Here is an 18,582-nt window from a genome sequence, read left to right on the forward strand (position 1 = left end):
CACGCCTCTCTCAGCCAGTGAGCGGCCGGTCTGTATGTGGGATCCGAACCATCGGCGGGAGCGCCGCCGCGCTTCCCAAGCGGCGCACTGTAGCAGTGCGCCACCGGGCCGGCCCTCAACCAGCTCTTTCTGGCCTCCGAACTGCTCTCTAATCATATGAGGGTACTCCAAATAGTGCGTGGAAAATGGAATTAAAAGATAATATGAATCTTTTCATGAATTCTTTGAAGACCCCTCGTAATAACATTAGTTACAAGAATTATTGTAAGAGCTGACTCTTACTGGCTGTCCCCATGGCCAGTCTTGTGTGAAGTGTTTTGCGTACCTTGTCTGGATTAGGTTTTCTCTAAAGCCCTAGGAAGTAGGCACTCTTATCTCCATTGACAGGTAAAAGATCTGAGGCTCAGAATGGGAAAGTATTACCTGAAGTCACACAGTTTAGAGCTCGGGTGCCAAGATCCAAACCCAGGTGTATTTGGCTCTAGAGCAGCATTGTTCAGTAGAAAGCTACATGTCACAGTTGGTTTTCTGGAGACCACACTAAAAAGCAAAAAGAAGCAGGAGATAGAAATTTTAATAATTTATTTATGTAACCTGGCATAGCCAAAATATGATCATCTCAACATGTAGTCAGCTAAAAAGATTACTTTTCATGCTGTTTGCATTTTGTGCTAAGTGTTTTACATTTTGTGCTAAGTGTTTGCATCTGGTGTGTATTTGCACTCGTGGCACATCTCAGTTGAGACTGACCACGTTTCAGGTGCCCAATTGCCACATGTGGCTGGTGGCTCCTGTACTGAGCAGCACAGGTCTAGAGCAAGTGCTCTTGGCTGCTGAGCCCCCATGCCTTCTTCCCTGTCCCTGGGGGCTTGGGGGCCCCCATCCATGATGAGGGAAGGGGCCATTTGCTGGGGAGCTTGGAGGATCTGGGGTGACGGTCATTGTTTTTTTTTTTTTTGTCTTTTTTCGTGACCGGCAACGGATCGCAACCCTCAGTGTTGCGCCCGTACCGGACCGGGACCGGCAACGGGATCGCAACCCTCGGTGTTGCCCCCGCTCCTCGCTCAGCCAGTGAGCGGCCGGTCTGTATGTGAGATCCGAACCCTCGGCGGGAGCGCCGCTGCGCTTCCCAAGCGGCGCACTGTAGCAGTGCGCCACCGGGCCGGCCCCAACGGTCATTGTTTTTACTGCAGCCTGAGTCACAGCGAAGGGAGTTTGCAGAGAAACTGGAGTCGCTGCTGCACCGTGCCTACCACCTGCAGGAGGAATTTGGCTCCACCTTCCCCTCGGACAGCATGCTGTTGGACCTTGGTGAGCTGGGCCCAGCGCAGGCTGGGGTGGGGGTGGCAGGAGTGGAAGTGGTGGGAGGTGAGAGAACTGGGGTAAGGTTCCATCAGCATCAGACAGGTCAGAATCCCCAGGGCCCTCGGACCTCAGCCAATCCAGTGCCTTCTTGCACAGATGAGGAAACAAAGGCGTTCCCTTATATGGGGCAGTTAGGAGCAGAGCCAGGATGAGGTCCCAGAAGTCCCTGGACAGTGCACATAGCCCCATCCCCTTGGGAACAGGCCTTGATGTCTCAACATCTCCCTGATGGCTCCTCCCGTTCCCTTATATGGGGCAGTTAGGAGCAGAGCCAGGATGAGGTCCCAGAAGTCCCTGGACAGTGAACATAGCCCCATCCCCTTGGGAACAGGCCTTGATGTCTCAACATCTCCCTGATGGCTCCTCCTGGCCTGTGGTCTGAGCCCTCTCCGGCAGCACTGGGTGGGCGGATGGGATGGCTCCCTTGGAGGTAAGCCCAAAATGGCCAAAGGGCTGAGAACAGAAGGCCTGCTGCTGGCCCCTTGGAGGTAAAGCGATGTGTGTCACAAAGACAGAACCGAGTTGTTCAGCCAGTCAGCCACTGTGTGCCAGACCCTTGCAGTGAATGTCATCCCTGGGTGCTCTCCGCCCCATGGGGGCCAGACTCCTGAGGGTCGGGATCCCTAGCTCCACCAGTGGCGACCCTGGGGCCTGGAGAGGGTTGGCCATGGCTACACATGCTGCCCTCGCTTCTCCCCGCGTGGCCTCAACATGGCTTTGCCTGTCGGAAGAATCCACCTGGTGGGGGACGCTGGTCTGTGGCCTTTCGTTATTTTTTCCACAAACCTTTCCTAAGCGCCCTCAAAGGTCCAGACCCTTCTGCCCTTGAGTGAGCAGGGATGGGAGCGCCGAGGGAGTGGCCCCTGGACTCCTTTGAGCCCTTTGGTATCAGTGGCTAAGTTTCAGCTTGTCAGAGAGAGGAAGTGAGTTGTGCAGGGCCACACAGCACTAGAGTCCTCCCTCTGCAGGGCTCAGGGGCCACCAGGCCTCAGATCCAGCAGTGTGACCAAGTTTGAGTCCCCCACCAGCCTCACATCTACACCTAACATGTGCTCACCTCCAAGGATGCTGTGAGGACTGGAGGAGGTGATTCATTTGAGGCCACAAGCCCAGTGTCTTCACGCAGAAGGTCTCAGCAATAGGAGCTTTGTGATCACTGGCATCACTCGCCCCAGATGGTACCTCCACTGAGCTGGTCCTGCTGGTGGCCTGTGGACTCTGGGGTTCCTGCGGGGAGCCTCCTCTCAGCCCCCTCTGTGCTCTTCCCAGAGAGGACCCTCATGCTGCCCCTCGCTGAGGGCTCGCTGCGTCTACGTGCCGACGACGAGGACAGCCTGACCTCGGAGGATTCCTTCTTCTCCGCCACAGAGGTGACTGGAGTGGGGGATGTGTGGGGGTGGGGTGATGGCCTGGGCTCCTGTGCAGGCCCTGGGGTGAGAGAGCATAGGTCGTGGGAAAGCGAAGGCATTTCCTCTGATGGGAGCAGAATCTGGCAGTTACCAAGTGCTGCTCCTTGGGGACTCTGTGAACTTGCCAGGGATAGAGTGGCCTGAGAAGCCAGGGTCGTGGGTCATATGGGTGAGAACAGAGGCCTGCCCCAACAGCTTCAGCCCACACTGACCTCTGACTTCTCTCTTCTTGATCATGGGCCCGTTTCTTGGCATTAGTCTCCTGCCCTGGGCACGTGTGTCAGGCACAGTGTCCTCGCCTGGGATGGGTGTGTGTCCAGTAGATGACCATTCAGGAAGGGCCCTTGGAGGTAGGGATGCTGAGGGCTGGAGCTGGACTTGAATGCAGGCTTCCCGTCTGGGGCCCTTGTTCCCTCTGACATCCCCTCTAAGAGGGTGGCAGTGGGCAGGTCCCTCAGGTGGCCCCTGCTGGTAGACTGAGGGGCAGGGCACCCTCACCCCGGGGATGCGGCTCACACAGGCTTCCATGGCCCCCCTTCCTCTGCACCTTCCCCAGCTCTTCGAGTGTCTGCAGGTTGGAGATTACCCAATCCCACTCTCCAGGCCTGCTGCCGCCTACGAGGAGGCCCTGCAGCTGGTGAAGGAGGGGAAAGTGCTGTGCCGGACCCTCCGGTGAGCGGCTGTGGAAGGAGGGAGGGAGTGGAGAGTGAGCCCCGGCCCCTTCGAGGAGCTGGAGAAGCCACTGGTGCTTGGTGTGGACCCCACTGGTGGGCGTCCAGGCTGGCTGAGGGCCGTGGTGGGCTGGCACAGCTCCTGCCCCCAGCCGCAGATGGCCTAGACTACCAGGAGTGGCAGGTCTGGTGTTAATAACAAATTAGTATAATAAATTAATAAAGTAACAATAGTTAATACTTGTCGGAGTTCTCAGAGGGGTCCAACCACAGCAACACAGCGGGCACTCTTCCTCTGCCCAGTGTCCTGACCCTCCCTTTATAGCAGAGGTCAAGGACATCTATCTCCCCAGTGGCGCCTCTTGGCCTCTGGTCTGGCCGTCTCCTGCGGGCGCTGGGTGGGTGAATGGGATGGCTCACATGGAAGTTAGTCCAAGGCAGGGCAAAGGGCCACAAACAGAAGGGGACAGACAGACCTGCATGTGGCCCTGAACAAGTCACCTAACTTCTCTTAGTCCCAGTTCCTCATCTGTGATTATATTTAGATCTTTTAGTCATCTTAAATGAACTTTTCTGTGTGGTATGAAACTCAGAACTTGGCTTTTTGATCATGGCTTGGAGATTTAAGAAAGTGTGTTTATAAGGTCTCTGACCAAAAATGGTGGGAGCTCAGGTTGAAGTCATGGTGATTTGGATAAAGGGTAGCCAGAGTGGGTGGCAACCCCTACGTGGGTTTTCTGCTGCTAGGAGCAAGTTGGCCATTTTGGTCCTTTGCCAGTGAGGTTTTAGGGCCGGTTGAGGCCAAAGTCAGCCCAGCCCCCATCATCAGACCTGCCATCTGTGCCCAGTGCTGGGGAGGCCAATAGGTCCTCAGAGAGTGTCCAGGTAGCCTCTTTGGCCTGGGGGAGACCGAGGCCTAGGGGAGGCAGGCACCAGCCAGAGGTCGCACTGCTTCACCGAGGCAGGGCCAGGGCTGGAGCCAAAGCCTCACACCTCCTCAGGCAGGGCACCACCCTGACCCCCACCGAGGCATTGCTGGGAGGGAACCAGGTGGTGTGACGCTGTCTGTTCTTCCCCTCAGGACAGAGCTGCTGGGCTGCTACAGTGACCAGGACTTTCTGGCTAAGCTGCATTGTGTGCGGCAGGCCTTCGAGGTGGGTGTGGTGCAGGGGCCGTGTGGGGAGGATGGAGCTGGGGGTGGGAGCAGTCAGGCTGGCTGCGACTGGCGTGCATGTGGCGGATGGGGTTACCTAATCCAGCATGTTGTACCGTCTTCTCCACGGGCTCTCAGGGCTGCCATGCCCAGCAGCTCACTCCCCTCCCTTCTTCATTGCTCAGGGGCTTCTGGAAAACAAGAATCACCAGCTGTTCTTCGGGGAGGTTGGCCGGCAGATGGTGACAGGCCTGATGACCAAGGCTGAGAAGGTAGCGGGGGGCAAGGGGGCTTTTTTCCCAGGTTTTCTCCTTCCCACCACCACTTTTATCTTATTTTTTTAAAACTTTTAATTGTTACCCCCCCAAAACAAAACAAAACAAAACAAAACAAAATCCAAACAAGGATTCAGATCCCTGCACTCGCCAGCCACAAATTAAAAAAAAAAAAGAAAGAAAGAAAAAACAGAGTAAAATCAAGCAGAGGAGCGTTGACTTCATGTTGTAGGCCATGAGGAAGCTGGGAAAGGGTTGAGATTTTCTTTCCTGTGCTAATTTTGAAAAACATAGATCTGTATTGCTTTTTCATACTGATTCCAGCATAACACAGTTTTACAAAATTCACCAATTACACAATGCAAATCACGGAAGGTCCCCCTGAACCCCACCTGCCAGGGGTTACCACTACTGGTTCCATGGAAGCTCTCACGCTTGAACATTGTTACTTAATTTCCAAACCTCTGAGCCCTCCTTACTGTTCTGCGGCTTTGCTTTGTGGTGGACAGTATGTCTTGTCTGTTGTTGCACGGCAGCACGTGGAGCTGTTTTTATTGATTGTGCGGTATTCCGTCATGTGGACTGGCTGTGATTTTTCCGGTTCCAGGGTGGATGGACGTTTGGGTTGTGTCTGATTTTTTGCCATCATAGGCCTCACTGCTCTAATCGTCCCCACGCAGATCTCTTTAGGTACTTGTGAGGTCTTCTGTGGAGCAAAGTCCTAGGTGGGGCAGGTGTGAGCCCCGGGCACGGACATTTCACAGGCCAGCAGATCTTGCCAGTCTGCCTCGACAGGCCTTGACAACCTAGGTCGCTGCCTGCAGTATAAGAGTGTTTCCTCACATCTTGGCCAACACCAGATATTAGTAAACTTTCTACTCTTTGTTATTTTATCCATTGCTTTATGGCTCTTTGGTTATTGATGAAGTTGATAGTTTTTCATGTTTATTGGCCACTTGTGTTTTTCGTTAACAGGTTTGAGCAAATCTTTTTTTTTGGTGGGGGGTGGGGACAACTAGCTGGTATGGGGACCTGAACCCTTGACCTTGGCATTACAAAGCAGCTCTCTAACCAACCGAGCTAACCGGCCAGTCCTGAGCAAAGCTTTTGAATAGGCCTCTCCCCTCTGAATCCTTTCTCCTCCCCTGCTGGAGTGATGATTCTAAAACGCGTGACCTCACCAGCCAGCTGCTCGCCCCTGCCTTGCCCTGGTGAGCACCAGCTTTGCTGGGTGGCTTTGCTGGGTGGCCTGCCACATTGCCACGGCTGGAGCTCCTGATGCACACCGGCCTCTCTGCTGGCTTTGGTGTTTGCTCACGCTGCTCTCTCTGGAACACTGTTCTGCTGTTTTTTTTGTTTTTTTTTTTTAAACAATTTTATTGTGAAACGCACATAGAAGAGTGTAAAAAAGTATAGAATTTAATGAATAAAAAGACAAACCTGTGCACCCAGCACCCAGGTTAGAAAGTGGAACATATACTGGTATCTGGAAGTCCCCAGTCTCCCTCCCTCCCCCTTTCTTTGGTCGCTCATCTTCTGAGTCCCCACCTGCCATCTCTTTCCTGACTCACTCACTTTGCCGATGTGGCCTCATCACCCCACACCCTGCTCCTAGGTTGTCCTGTCCTCCTCTGTCACTAGTGCACTCTACAGCACAGGTGTGTGCCCCGTCCAGGACCTGGCACAGGCCGGGTGCTCCATAAACATCCATCAGATAGTTCTTTCAGCAGCTGCCATTGACCAAGCAGTGAGGTCACACCTTACTCACGTTTCTTTACCTCCAGTCGCTCATTTGAGCCTCGCCACAGACTCTGCTTGGCGGGTGGGGAGGCTGAGCCTGGGGAGGGAAGGGGGCTTCCCAAGCACTGAGCTGGGATTTGAAGCCAGGTTAGCCTCACCCTACCTGTGCCCTTAGCCTGCTGTCTGGGGGCCTGCCCAGGAGGGCAGAGGAGCTAACAAATTAAGGAAGTCTAAGGTGCTGGGAGCGCTGCAGACGGGCATCTGCGGAATGTGCTGTAGACCCCAGCCAGGGCTGCAGGTCCCGGAGAGTGAAGCTGCCCTGTGTGTGCTGAGAGTCTCGGCGCTTGGCAGCGGCAGTCTCCCACATTATTTATTGAACACTTAGGTGCCAGGTGCTGGGCTGATTGCGTTACACTTCCTGCGGCCTCCACCCCAGTGTAGAACTTAGGATTCCTCATTATTAAGAATTGGAGGGCTGGCCAGTTAGCTCAGTTGGTCAGAGCATGGTGCTGATAACACCAAGGTTCAGGGTTCAATTCCTGTACTAGCCACCAGCCAAAGAAAAAAAAAGAGCTAGTCATTTGCTAATTTTGAATTCCCAGAATTTCAATTATAAACAAAAAGGACTGAAGTATATTCACAGTAAGAAAAAAAAAAAAACAATTGGAAGAGGTTGTTGAGCAGCTTCTGAGCACCAGAACCTTCCCTGAGCCCAGGCCTAGAGTAGTAACCCATGTGCTCCATTAGGGCTTTCCAGGCAGGCAGAGCTGAGGCCAGGCCCCGGTCTGGGAAGATGCTGGCCCTGTGGGAAGCGCCCTGGCCCCAGAGTTGTGGCATTGGGTCACTCCCTTGCTGTGTGTCTGTGAGCCAGTCCTAAAACATCTCCAAGCCTCAGTGTCTTTGTGTACAAATGGGTGTGTCCCAGGGACACTGTGAGATAATGTTAGACGTGCTCAGCCAACCACCAGAAGTGTTAAGGGCCAGCCCTTGTCTTCGTTGTTGTTGTCATTTATAGATGAGGAAACTGAGGCTCAGAGAGGTTGACGGGCAGCCCAGGGCCATCCAGCAAATTCTCTTTTAAAACTTGATGAAAGGGCCCAGCCTGTGGCTCACTTGGGAGAGTGCGATGCTGACACCAAGGCCACGGGTTCGGATCCCATATGGGGATGGCCGGTTTGCTCACTGGGTGAGTGTGGTGCTGACAACACCAAGTCAAGGGTTAAGATCCCCTTACCAGTCATCTTTTAAAAAAAAAAAATGCAGTTGTTTTATTGTTTATTTTATTTATTTATTTTTTTAAAAAGATGACCGGCTGGGCCGGCCCGGTGGCGCACTGCGCTTGTGCGCCGCTTGGGAAGCGCGGCGGCGCTCCCGTCGAGGGTTCGGATCCCACATACAGACTGGTTCCCGCTCACTGGCTGAGCGAGGCGCGGGGGCAACACCGAGGGTTGCGAAGTAAGCCATGGGCTGGCCCTGAAAATATTGTTTTAAAAAATGATTATAAAATTATGCATGCTCATTGTAGGAAAAACTAAAACAATACCAAAAAGTAAGAAAGAACAAAAGAAAAATTGCATTGATTCCACCTTGTTCACATTTTGGTGAATGTCTGTCTGGCGTCTCTGCCTGTGGTTCTTTATAAATGGCATCAACCTGCCCATGCTGTTGTGTGTCAGCTCTACCCGATCTGGCTCTTGGGCACATCACTGACCTCCCCTAGCCTCAGTATGTCTATCTATAAAGTGGGTGTAATAATGGAACTCCCTCCTGGGACCATAAGAAATAAATGAGTTAATCTGTGCTTAGAACAGACTCAGTCAGGTGCTGTCTTTCCATGTCCATGAATGCAGACCCACAACTGCAGATTGTGTTGTAAGCCCCAGCTAAGCCTGTGGGTCCCAGAGAGTGAAGCTGTGTTGTGTGTGCTGAGAGTCTTAGCACTTGGCAGCAGCAGCAGCAGTCTCCATTATTTATTGAATGCTTAGGTGCCAGGCGCTGGTCTTGTTTGTTTGTTTGTTTTTGTCTTTTTGTCTTTTTTTCCGTGTCCGGCAACGGATCGCAACCCTCAGTGTTGCCCCGTGAGCGTGGGGCTGTCTTCTCCCATTTCACCAATGAGGCCCAAGATCATGGAGATTTGAATCTTTGGTGCCTGACTCTGAGCCTCACATTCTCATGTATCCCTCCAAAGTGAGGTCATGCTGTAGTACCATGCACAGCTCCTGAAAGGCAGTAGGTGCTCAGTAAATGAGCTGTAGGAGACATTGCTGGCTTTCCTGGTTCCCGGGAGAGGCATATTGCGGTGGGCAGGAGACACTTCCTTGCCTCTTTTCTCCATGGCTGCTGCCCAAAGATAGGCCCCAGCCTTGCCTTGTCCACCACCCACCTATCCCTGTGCATCATCTCATCCAACTGGGTCTCAGGGCCTCTCCCATGACTAGGACAGGCTGTGCTTCTCCCTGCAGAGCCCCAAAGGGTTCCTGGAGAGCTACGAGGAGATGCTGAGCTACGCCCTGCGGCCTGAGACCTGGGTCACCACACGACTGGAGCTGGAGGGCCGCGGGGTGAGTTGGTTTGTGCTGAGCCCAGCATCCTGGGGTCCCCGACACCAGAGATCATTGAGCAGGGAGGGCTGCCTGTGCTGACCTCTGTCTCAGTTCTGAGTGGCTGAGATGGCTCCATTGCTGCGTAAGGCCCCTGGTTCCCACACTTGCCCCAGGCTGAGGAAGACCACCCAGCTGCACCCACTGCACTGCAGAGGGGGAGGATGTGTCTCCTCCCATGTGCTCACCCCCAGCATCCTTTGGCCTCATCTTCCCATCGGGACAGTGGACCTGCAGCTCAGGCACCCCCGCCTCTCGCAGGTGGTATGCATGAGCTTCTTCGACATCGTGCTTGACTTCATCCTCATGGACGCCTTTGAGGACCTGGAGAATCCCCCATCCTCAGTGCTGGCTGTGCTGAGGAACCGCTGGTTGTCAGACAGCTTCAAGGAGACGGTGGGTTGCTGCCCCCACTCTGAACACATGCATGCTCATGTAACCGTGTGCACTCACCGGCCCTGTTCCCTCTGTCCCTGGCTTGGGCACCAGCCTGGGCACCCACCCATCAGACAGCACCTGGGCCAGCCCCCCTGCGATGGGGCTGCCGGGTCTGGGAGACTAGGCATCTGCTCTGGAGAAGCTGCCCAGGGCTCTTGTCTGCCCCAGTTGAGAAGCCACGGGGTGTGCATTTTCTTCCTGTATCATGGTTTCACTTAGTTAATTCTGCTCCTTCTGTGCTGGTATTAATTCTCTTCAATTTTAATGCATCCTGTTAAATCAAGTTGAAATAGGGAAAAAAAAAACAAAAAAACGAAGAGTGGGAGTGCCCAGCGCAGGGTCTCAGCAGGGCGAGTGGGGACCTCCAGTAGCTGTGCTGTGCTGCAGGGGCTGGTCTTCTACAGGCAGTTCACAGGTGGTAACCACCGCTCCTCACAACCACCGGAAAAGGTGGGGGTGCTATGTTGTGGCCATTTGACAGAGGAGGAAATTGAGTCTCTGAGTAGATCAGCAGCTAGTCCACGGACCTGCAGTAGTAAGGGTTAGAGTCAAGATTTAAATTTAGGTGTGTCTAATTCCAAATTTAGGGGAGGGCCACAGCAGAGTTCAGGCACCAGCCCCGTTTTCCTGCTTGTGGTGGGGTGTGCTGAGGATGAGGGCATGGTCCTGGGATGGGGATGGGGAGGCTGTGGGCCGGGCCTGTTCTGACGCCCCAGGTGTGGTCCCGTCTTTGATTTAGGCCTTGGCCACGGCCTGCTGGTCAGTCTTGAAAGCCAAGAGAAGGCTGCTGATGGTGAGTGAGTCAGTATACCCCGGGGAGTGCCGTGCTGGGCCCTAGCGTATCTAGCGCTCCCTTGGCCTGGTGCCCAGATCAGCTGACCCCGTTCTGTGGCTGGGGGGGCTGGTGCAGGGAGGCCTCACTGAGTCCCCGGACCCCCTGCACTTTTTGGCCTTTGTCACTCCCAGCACTGGCCACCTGTCCTGCCATTCCCCTTCCCTTGGCAGGGAGCTCCCCAAAGGCATGTGTAGATCTGCTTCATCTTCTCTCCCAGGGTCCCGCATGGAGCAGGCCATTGGGAAATGTCCAAGGAATGAGAAGAGGGGAAAGGCATCTGGGGAGTGTGGGTGGGCACTGCATGGGAGCGGGAGTGGCGCCAGCCTGGTTGAGGTGTCTCATGGGGCAGGCAGAGCACCATCCCTCCAGCCTGTGGGCTGCTGCTATCTGCACTTCCAGGCGGCCATCTGCTGTTCCCTCTGCTAGCCAGGCACTGCTGCTGCACTTCCTGTGTGGGGCCCACCACTTTCCCTCCCTCGCGTGGGTCTCACCCTTGTCTGCAGAAGTGAACATGGGGCTCCACCAGTTCCATCCTCTTGCCCAGGGCCCTCTAGCAAGAATGTGAATGAGCAGGGCTCTTCTAAAGCCCTGCATGACCCCAGGGCCTTGCAGTGTGCACTCTCTCCAGGCCCCAGCGCCATCCCTTAGCCTTGCTGCCTGCCACAGGTGCCTGATGGCTTCATCTCCCATTTCTACTCCGTATCGGAGCATGTGAGCCCCGTCCTCGCCTTTGGCTTCCTTGGCCCCAAGCCCCAGCTCGCTGAAGTCTGCGCTTTCTTTAAGGTAAACGGAGCATCACCTGTTCTGCCCCTCCCCCTGCCGTTGGCCCAGGAGCCTGGCAGTGGCTGCCAGTGGTGCGAGGGCCTGAGGGCCGGGCCTGCTCCCTGAGGAAGCACTGGGAGGAGGGATGGGGCCCAGGGTGGGAGAGAGTGGACTGGGGCTCTGGTGGTGGAGAAGGGGATCATGGGTTGTCTGGAAGTTGTAGGGGGGCAGGGGCCTATGCCAGCCCTGTACCCCTAGCACCAGATCGTGCAGTACCTGAGGGACATGTTTGACCTGGACAATGTGCGCTACACGTCGGTGCCAGCCCTCACGGACGACATCCTGCAGCTGTCCCGGCGCCGCAGCGAGATCCTGCTGGGCTACCTGGGGGCACCGGCAGCCAGCAGCATTGGCCTGAATGGGGTGCTGCCCCAGGAAAACGGGCCCCTAGAGGAGCTGCAGTAGTGGTGGGCACAGGCTGGCGGGAGGGGTGGCTGCCTGGGCCTTGTTCGCAGTGACGGCAGAGAGAAGGCTGCCTCCTCCCTTCCTTTGGGTTGGCATCCAAGTGCCATGTGGCCAAGGGCAATCACCCCTGACCTTGCCCCAACCCCAGTCATCTGGGAATCCCCAAGGGGATTTCTGTGGAGAAAGATGGAGCCCCTCGGGGCCCACCTGACTGCCCTCACCAGTCCCCAGGGAAGCAGAGGTCGGGGCCAGTGGTCAGCAGGGCCTGAGGGAGAAGGTGGTGGTGAAAGAGAGAGGAAGGTGTTGAGAATTGGGAAAGGCAGAGCTGAGATGCCCTGGTTGTGGGAACCCAAGACCTGTTGCCCCAGGGCTGCTGACGGGGGGCTAGGAGGATGGAGGTGAAGAATGGAGGTAGGCAAGGCCCCAGTGAAGCTCACAGTGTCCAGAGCTAGAAGCAGACGACAGCTGCATGGTCTCAGAACCGAGGCATCCAGCTGGCCGTCCTGATGGCCCCCCAGCCTGGCCACTACCATAGAGAGTTTGCAACTCCAGAGAGGGAGAGTGGGGGGCACCTTGGGAGGTGGCAGGCCTGGCCATCCAGAGGTGGGCCTTCTCTCCCTATACTCACTTCTGGGCAGGGACTGGGCCCCTGACAAATCGAAACACCCACTGGGACATGTCCTCTGACATTCCCTTGCCCTGCCAAAGACTGTCATTTTCCTCCCACCTCTGCCGCCACCAAAGACAGGAGGAGGGGCTGGGTGTCCTGCCCCCACCCACCTCCCTCTGTGAGCCCGGAACTCCCTGGGTGGTGCTAAGCTCTGAGCTGGGGGCCCTGACCAGGGACAACTCTCAGGCCCCTGTCACCTGTGCTGCATCGGTGGCAGCCCCAGGAGTGGGGCCCAGGGACCACATCAGGGGGGGTCAGAGGATGTACGTGGCTGGATCAGCTCCAACCACCTTCATTAGGACAAAGAACTTTGCCTTCAACTTGATGCACAAACGCGCTCAGAACCGTGCAGGAGCGCGGAGCCCGCTTCCAGGCTGGCACCATCCACTGGTCCTGTTAGCATTTGTGCCAGCAGCCACATCACACCGCAGGGTTCCCGGCAGCCCTGCAGACTTGCTTCTCTCACAGTGTTGTCACCATAGCTGGGAAGTTTTATTTATTGCCTTAACACTTCATTCTGAGGTTCTGCCCCTTTCCAGGTGAGAGACCTGCGGGAGGAGTAGACTCCTCTTGGTTTTTCATGCTCTGGACTTAAGAGGACATGGACTTCTCCCCCGAATGGCAAAGGGGTTCCTGGGGTGGGAGAGGAGACAGGGAGGGTGATGCTGGGTGTGTCCCATCATCTCTTAGCCTGGTCCCCAGGCTGGAGAACCCATGAACACTAACACGGTCTGGCTCCCATCCCACTTCTCCAACCTGGGCGGGAAGGACCCAAGGCGCCTGCCTCCATCCTGACATTCCGTTCATTTGCACTTACCCTGCGCTGTGAATGTAATCTTGGGCCCGGGCTGTGGCCTATTCTGATTGCTCCCAAGTCACACAGAAGTGGCATTTTTATTTGTCTGTTTACACATCCACACACTGCCTATAGCACTTGATTTGTTGCAGCTTCCAACTTTTGTATGGTAGAGCGTGTGCGTCAACTGCAAGTCAAATAAATGATGCAAGCGATATCTGCCTATGTTGCTGTGCTGCTGGGCACACAGGTGGCCATTTGCTTCTTGGGCCAGAGCCAGGGACCTGCTCTTTGGGGTACAGGGGGTGGATGTTGCGGGAGGAGAAAGGTGGTAGAAGGTGGGCCCATTTCTGTGGCAGACTACCACAGTCATGGCCCCTGTGGGTCGTGCCTCTTGGGATCTACATCCTTGTATAGTCCTCTCCTGTGTCAGCACTGGCCTTGGCCATGTGACCTGCTTTGGCTTGATGAGCTCTGCTGCATTGGGACCTGTGCTCTTGGAAAATAGCTACTGCCACTCAAGCCACCTGGTCTCTGCTGGGGAGGCCATGTAGAGAACAGAGGCAACTTGCCAGCAGCCCCAGCTCATGGCCAGACTCCAGGGGGGCTCTCCTGGACCACACAGGCCCAGCTGAGTCGAGAGCTGCATGAGTGACCTCTGCAGAGCTGCCCAGCTGAGCCCAACCAAAAGTGCAGCACTTGAGCATAGAACAGTGATGGCTTTAAGCACTAGGGGTTGGGGTGGTAGTTACAAAACAGTAGATGACAGACCAGTCCCCTGTTGATGAAAGGCGAGATAGGTAAGGGGGACTGCCTCAGTGCACACAGCAAGTCCATGGCAGCCTCAGCATGGACACCCAGGTCTTTGGAACCCCAGCCCCAGCTCTGTCCACTGCCCCATGCCCCTTACCTTGGAGTTGTTTATATTTCTGTTGGGTCATGAGCAGCCATGGGGATTCTGCTGGCATCCCCAGCTGATCTTCCTGTGGCTGCAGGGATGAATTCGATGGTGGGCAAGTCTCGTAGCACTGAGTCTTTGGCCTGTGATGTGCTCAATGAGCTGTGATGTAAGTGGCTTCCAGGACGTACATACAAATGTGACAGGACAGTTGAAGAACAATCATTTGTTTACCATGTGTTTATTGTGCACCTACTATGTGCCAAGCAGTGCTGTAGGCACTGCAAGGCAGCGGTGGAGTGTGCTGCAGCACCGCACTCTAACCAACTGAACACCACCCTGGCTTTTGAGAGCTGACTGTGTACATCTCTTCCCAGCACACTGTTGAGTAACGTCATGGTGGTAGCTTGAAAGTGATCCCAGGAGAGAATATTTACACCATGGAAATCAGCAACTGCCACAAACCAGGGGACCTCGCAGCCCAGGGGATAAGCCTGACCATTCTGTCTGGGACGTGGCTCCATGGTGTGTGGAACCCCAGGCCCTGCCTTCCAGGCCTTTCTGCTTTATGCAGAGTCCCTGGTGCTGGCCAATTTCTACTCTGCTGAGGGCTAATTAAAATCTTGTTTTAATAAAACCATTCTCTCTTTGGAAAGCAAGACGGGAGTGTAAATTTCATTGTTGCTTAAAACTAATAATAATTTTTCCAGATCATCATTACATAATACATAGTTTTTTTTTTTTGTTTTTTGTTTTTTGTCTTTTTCCATGTCCGGCAACGGATCGCAACCCTCAGTGTCGCCCCCGTACCGGACCAGGACCGGCAACAGGATCGCAACCCTTGGTGTTGCCCCCGTGCCTCACTCAGCCAGTGAGCGGGAACCAGTCTGCATGTGGGATCCGAACCCTCGGCGGGAGCGCCATCGTGCTTCCCAAGCGGCGCACTAGCGCAGTGCGCCACCGGGCCGGCCCCACCCTGGCTTTTGAGAGCTGACTGTGTACATCTCTTCCCAGCACACTGTTGAGTAACGTCATGGCGGTAGCTTGAAAGTGATCCCAGGAGAGAATATTTACACCATGGAAATCAGCAACTGCCACAAACCAGGGGACCTCGCAGCCCAGGGGATAAGCCTGACCATTCTGTCTGGGACGTGGCTCCATGGTGTGTGGAACCCCAGGCCCTGCCTTCCAGGACCTTTATTCTCCCCCCCCCCCCCCCCCCACCCTAGAACCTTCTAAGAGACAATGCATGGCTCCTCTCAGGTTTTGACGACCCAAACTGTCACTTCTAGTTTGAGACCACTTGTCTTGCTACCTGGCATCTTTGGGATCCGGAAGTGCTACAACCTCTACTGGAATGAAAGTTTGGTGAAGGGAGGGCCTAGCTGGTCATGTTCTCTCTTCATCCTGACACCCATACATGGTCTGACACTGATGACGAAGTCAAACACTTTCTGAAATGAATGAATGAACCTCTAACCTAAAGGGCAGCATCTACCACATTTCAGGCAAACAGGCCCAAAGAGAGGAAGTTTCTTCAGGGCTTGCTGAGACTTTGAGAACAAACCAGTGTTTGCAGTTAGACTTTGTTCCTCTGATCTCAGAGCCACCCTGTCTATGAACTCTCTGCCAGAGAAGAGGCCAGAGGTGAAAGGCCAGACCCTGCCTGGGACAGCAGGGGCTCTGGAAAAGCCTGGGTCTCAGGGCTTGTCCGAGGACTCATCTAGGCAGTGGGAGGAGGTTGTAGGTGATTCTGAACCTGACCCTGCCCATCAGGCAGACCTGGATTCAAACCCTGCCTCATACCAGCCAGGAGACTGATGAATGGCTGAACACTCTGAGCCTTACTGACCTCAGCGAAAATGGGGAGCACGAAGAGCCTGCAGGGCTGTTGTGAAGATAACAGGAGGGACTAAGGATGGAGACCTCCCAGGATGCTCAGAGCAACATCAGGAACATCGCTGGTCTGACCCTCTGCTCAGGGGGAGGGAGCAGGAGGCTCCCACAGCCTCCCGTGGGTCTCAGCATCCATGCCTGCACTGCCAGTCCCTCATCCACACAGCAGGTCTGTGTCATCTCCGCCATCTCATGGGATCCAGCAATGGCGCCTAGGCACACCTACATCAGAACTGCATCCATGGATACACCAGACATGTGCACAAGATGTTTGCAGCAGCAGTATTTGTAGCACCCAAACCTGGAAACCCCCCAAATGTCCATCATGAGTAGAATGGAGGGCCGGCCCCTGGCTCACTTGGGAGAGTGTGGTGCTGACAGCACCAAGTCAAGGGTTAAGATCCCCTTACCGTTCATCTTAAAAAAAAAAAAAAAAAAAAAAAAAAGAGAGAGAATGGGAAATAAGCTATGGCGTGTTCACACTGTGGAACACCACACAGCAACGAGAGGCCACAGCACGGATAACTCACAACCATAATGCTGAGTGAAAGAAGCCACACACAAAAACACACTGTAGGATTCTGCTTACAGAAAGTACAAAACCCAGACAAACCTAATGGGTGGTGATAGAAGTTAGAAGACACCCGGGCTGACTAGAGGTGGTGTCAGGGGCTCCTGGGGTCCTGGTTCTTGATTTAGTGTTTAGGTTGTGAAACTACATCAAGCTTGATTTCTAGAATTTTCTGTATGAATGTTATATTTTAATTAAAAAAACAAAAACAAAACTAAACCATCAACCCATCCTTCAGAGCTCCCCTCTGTCCTCACCACCAACGATGCCCTCAAAGCTTGGGGGGGCTAGGCCCCTGCGACCTCCCCTCCCCTCCCCAGTGCCTCACCCCCTCTCTCTCTTGCCCACCTCATCCAGCCACTCTCCTGCCTCAGGACACGTGCTTATGCTGTTCTCTCTGCCAGGAAAACCCCACCCTGGATAACTCCCTCTCATTTTGCAGTTCCTCATCCTCACTTCCTTGAGAACTCTCTCCATGAGGTGAGAGGACTCTGGAGTCTGACAGCCTGTGTTTCAGGGACTTTGCCTCTCTGGGCCTATTTGGGAGGGGGCAGTGCAACCTAGACCCGGGTTGGCTGCCCTGTCCCAGGGAACTATTCCGGGAAACTCATGGCCCACTCCTCACACCTCCTGCTTCTCAGAGGCTAATAATGGCAGTGCCTGAGGAAACTCAGGGCGGGTGACCCAGACAAACCCGGGCTGGGAGTGAGCACAGCTGAGGTGGGGGCAGGGGGCCTTCCTGGCTCTCTGGTGGGTTCTGAGTCACCATCTCCCCCAGCACTCAGGCCATCCCATGGTCCTGGCTCCAGCTGCTTGGCCGACTCACACAGCAAGCCGCTCTGGTCAGTGAGGCTCCCTAGTTTATTCTCTCTTCATGTCACAAGTGCTTATGCCATTTATCAGGCAATTGTTCTAGGTCTGGCCTGGGCCAGGCTGAGGGATGTACCAGGCCCTGAACTTATGCTACCCGGGGCTTCTCGAGCAGTAGTTGCAACTACCTGTATCAGAACCTCCAGAGCACATAAGAATGCAGACACAAAGGCTCGGACCTACTGGATCAACTGAAGCCCCGGTGGTACCCAGGAATCTGCGTTTTCTACAAGTTGATCTCGGTGCTCCATGACGTCAAAAAACCATTGCTCACTGGGAGAGACAGACAAGGAACCGATTACAATCCAGAGTGGTCAGGGCTGAGGCAGGAAAGAAGGTGCAAAAGTGGGAACCCAGTGGAGGCCCCTCTCTTGGTTATGGAAACTTCTGAGAAAGGACACTTGAGCCAGACTTGGTCAGGCGAAGTGGGGCAGGAGGGTTGGTGCATTTCAGGCAGCGGAACAGCAGATGCAAATGCTAGGAGACAAGAGGGGCCGGGCACCTTACCTGGACTGTAGTTCAGTCTAGCTGGAGAGACAGTGGCGGTAAGAGAGGGAGAGGTGGGTGGGAAGGTATGGCTGCATAGGAAGGAAAGTTTTGGGAAAAATGAGGGGGAGGTGGAAAACCGACTTCTTGTTTAAAATTCCTCCAGAAGCCTCGTTAAGTAGCACAAATGTGACAGAATCAATGTCTTTGTTGAACGCAAGGAGCAAGGAGGCCTTAACCTCAAGTAAGCGTCCACCATGCAAAGCGTGCGCCCCGCCCCCAGGCGGAAAGGTTGTCTGCCTTGTGTGACCTGCCTTTCGCCTGTCAGCAAAGGGCAGAGGAAAATGTCAGTCCCCTCTGGGTCTCTGGCCTCAGTTTACTCATAACTAAAAGTGGGTCGGTTCAGTCCCCTTTGTACCGAGGCCACCTCTTCGACCCGAGCGCGAGCTCTGACGGGCGCAGGTCCCAGCAGAACCAAAGCTCCCACCAAAGTTCAACACGCCCCCCAAGCTAGCGCATGATTGGTCCGTCCTCCCCACACTTTGAGCCAGTCTCACCTTCTGATTGGCTGTCCTGCTCTCTGTTCTGTGCCGGAACCCTCCCTTTCCCTGATTGGCTAGGCCCCTACCTGCGCTCGCTCCGGATTGGGTGCTGGCTGGGCCAGCTCGCGGGCTCCTAGGGG

General features: G+C 54.8%; 1 protein-coding gene across 1 annotated transcript in view; it reads left to right on the forward strand.

Annotated features, from left to right (window-relative positions):
- FAM73B (family with sequence similarity 73, member B) overlaps positions 1–13,394 on the forward strand; it is a 24,850-nt gene extending 11,456 nt beyond the window's left edge. The window contains exons 6-15 of the mRNA XM_008579515.1: positions 1,194–1,311; positions 2,635–2,735; positions 3,331–3,446; positions 4,527–4,599; positions 4,784–4,870; positions 9,076–9,174; positions 9,475–9,609; positions 10,391–10,444; positions 11,153–11,269; positions 11,507–13,394. Of these exons, the coding sequence (XP_008577737.1) occupies positions 1,194–1,311; positions 2,635–2,735; positions 3,331–3,446; positions 4,527–4,599; positions 4,784–4,870; positions 9,076–9,174; positions 9,475–9,609; positions 10,391–10,444; positions 11,153–11,269; positions 11,507–11,713 (1,107 nt within the window). The 3' untranslated portion in view covers positions 11,714–13,394. The remainder of the gene's footprint in view (positions 1–1,193; positions 1,312–2,634; positions 2,736–3,330; positions 3,447–4,526; positions 4,600–4,783; positions 4,871–9,075; positions 9,175–9,474; positions 9,610–10,390; positions 10,445–11,152; positions 11,270–11,506) is intronic.
- Positions 13,395–18,582: the final 5,188 nt, after the last annotated feature.

The sequence above is a fragment of the Galeopterus variegatus genome, unplaced genomic scaffold, assembly GCF_000696425.1.
Source record: "Galeopterus variegatus unplaced genomic scaffold, G_variegatus-3.0.2 Scaffold80, whole genome shotgun sequence".
Taxonomy (NCBI): Eukaryota; Metazoa; Chordata; class Mammalia; order Dermoptera; family Cynocephalidae; genus Galeopterus; species Galeopterus variegatus.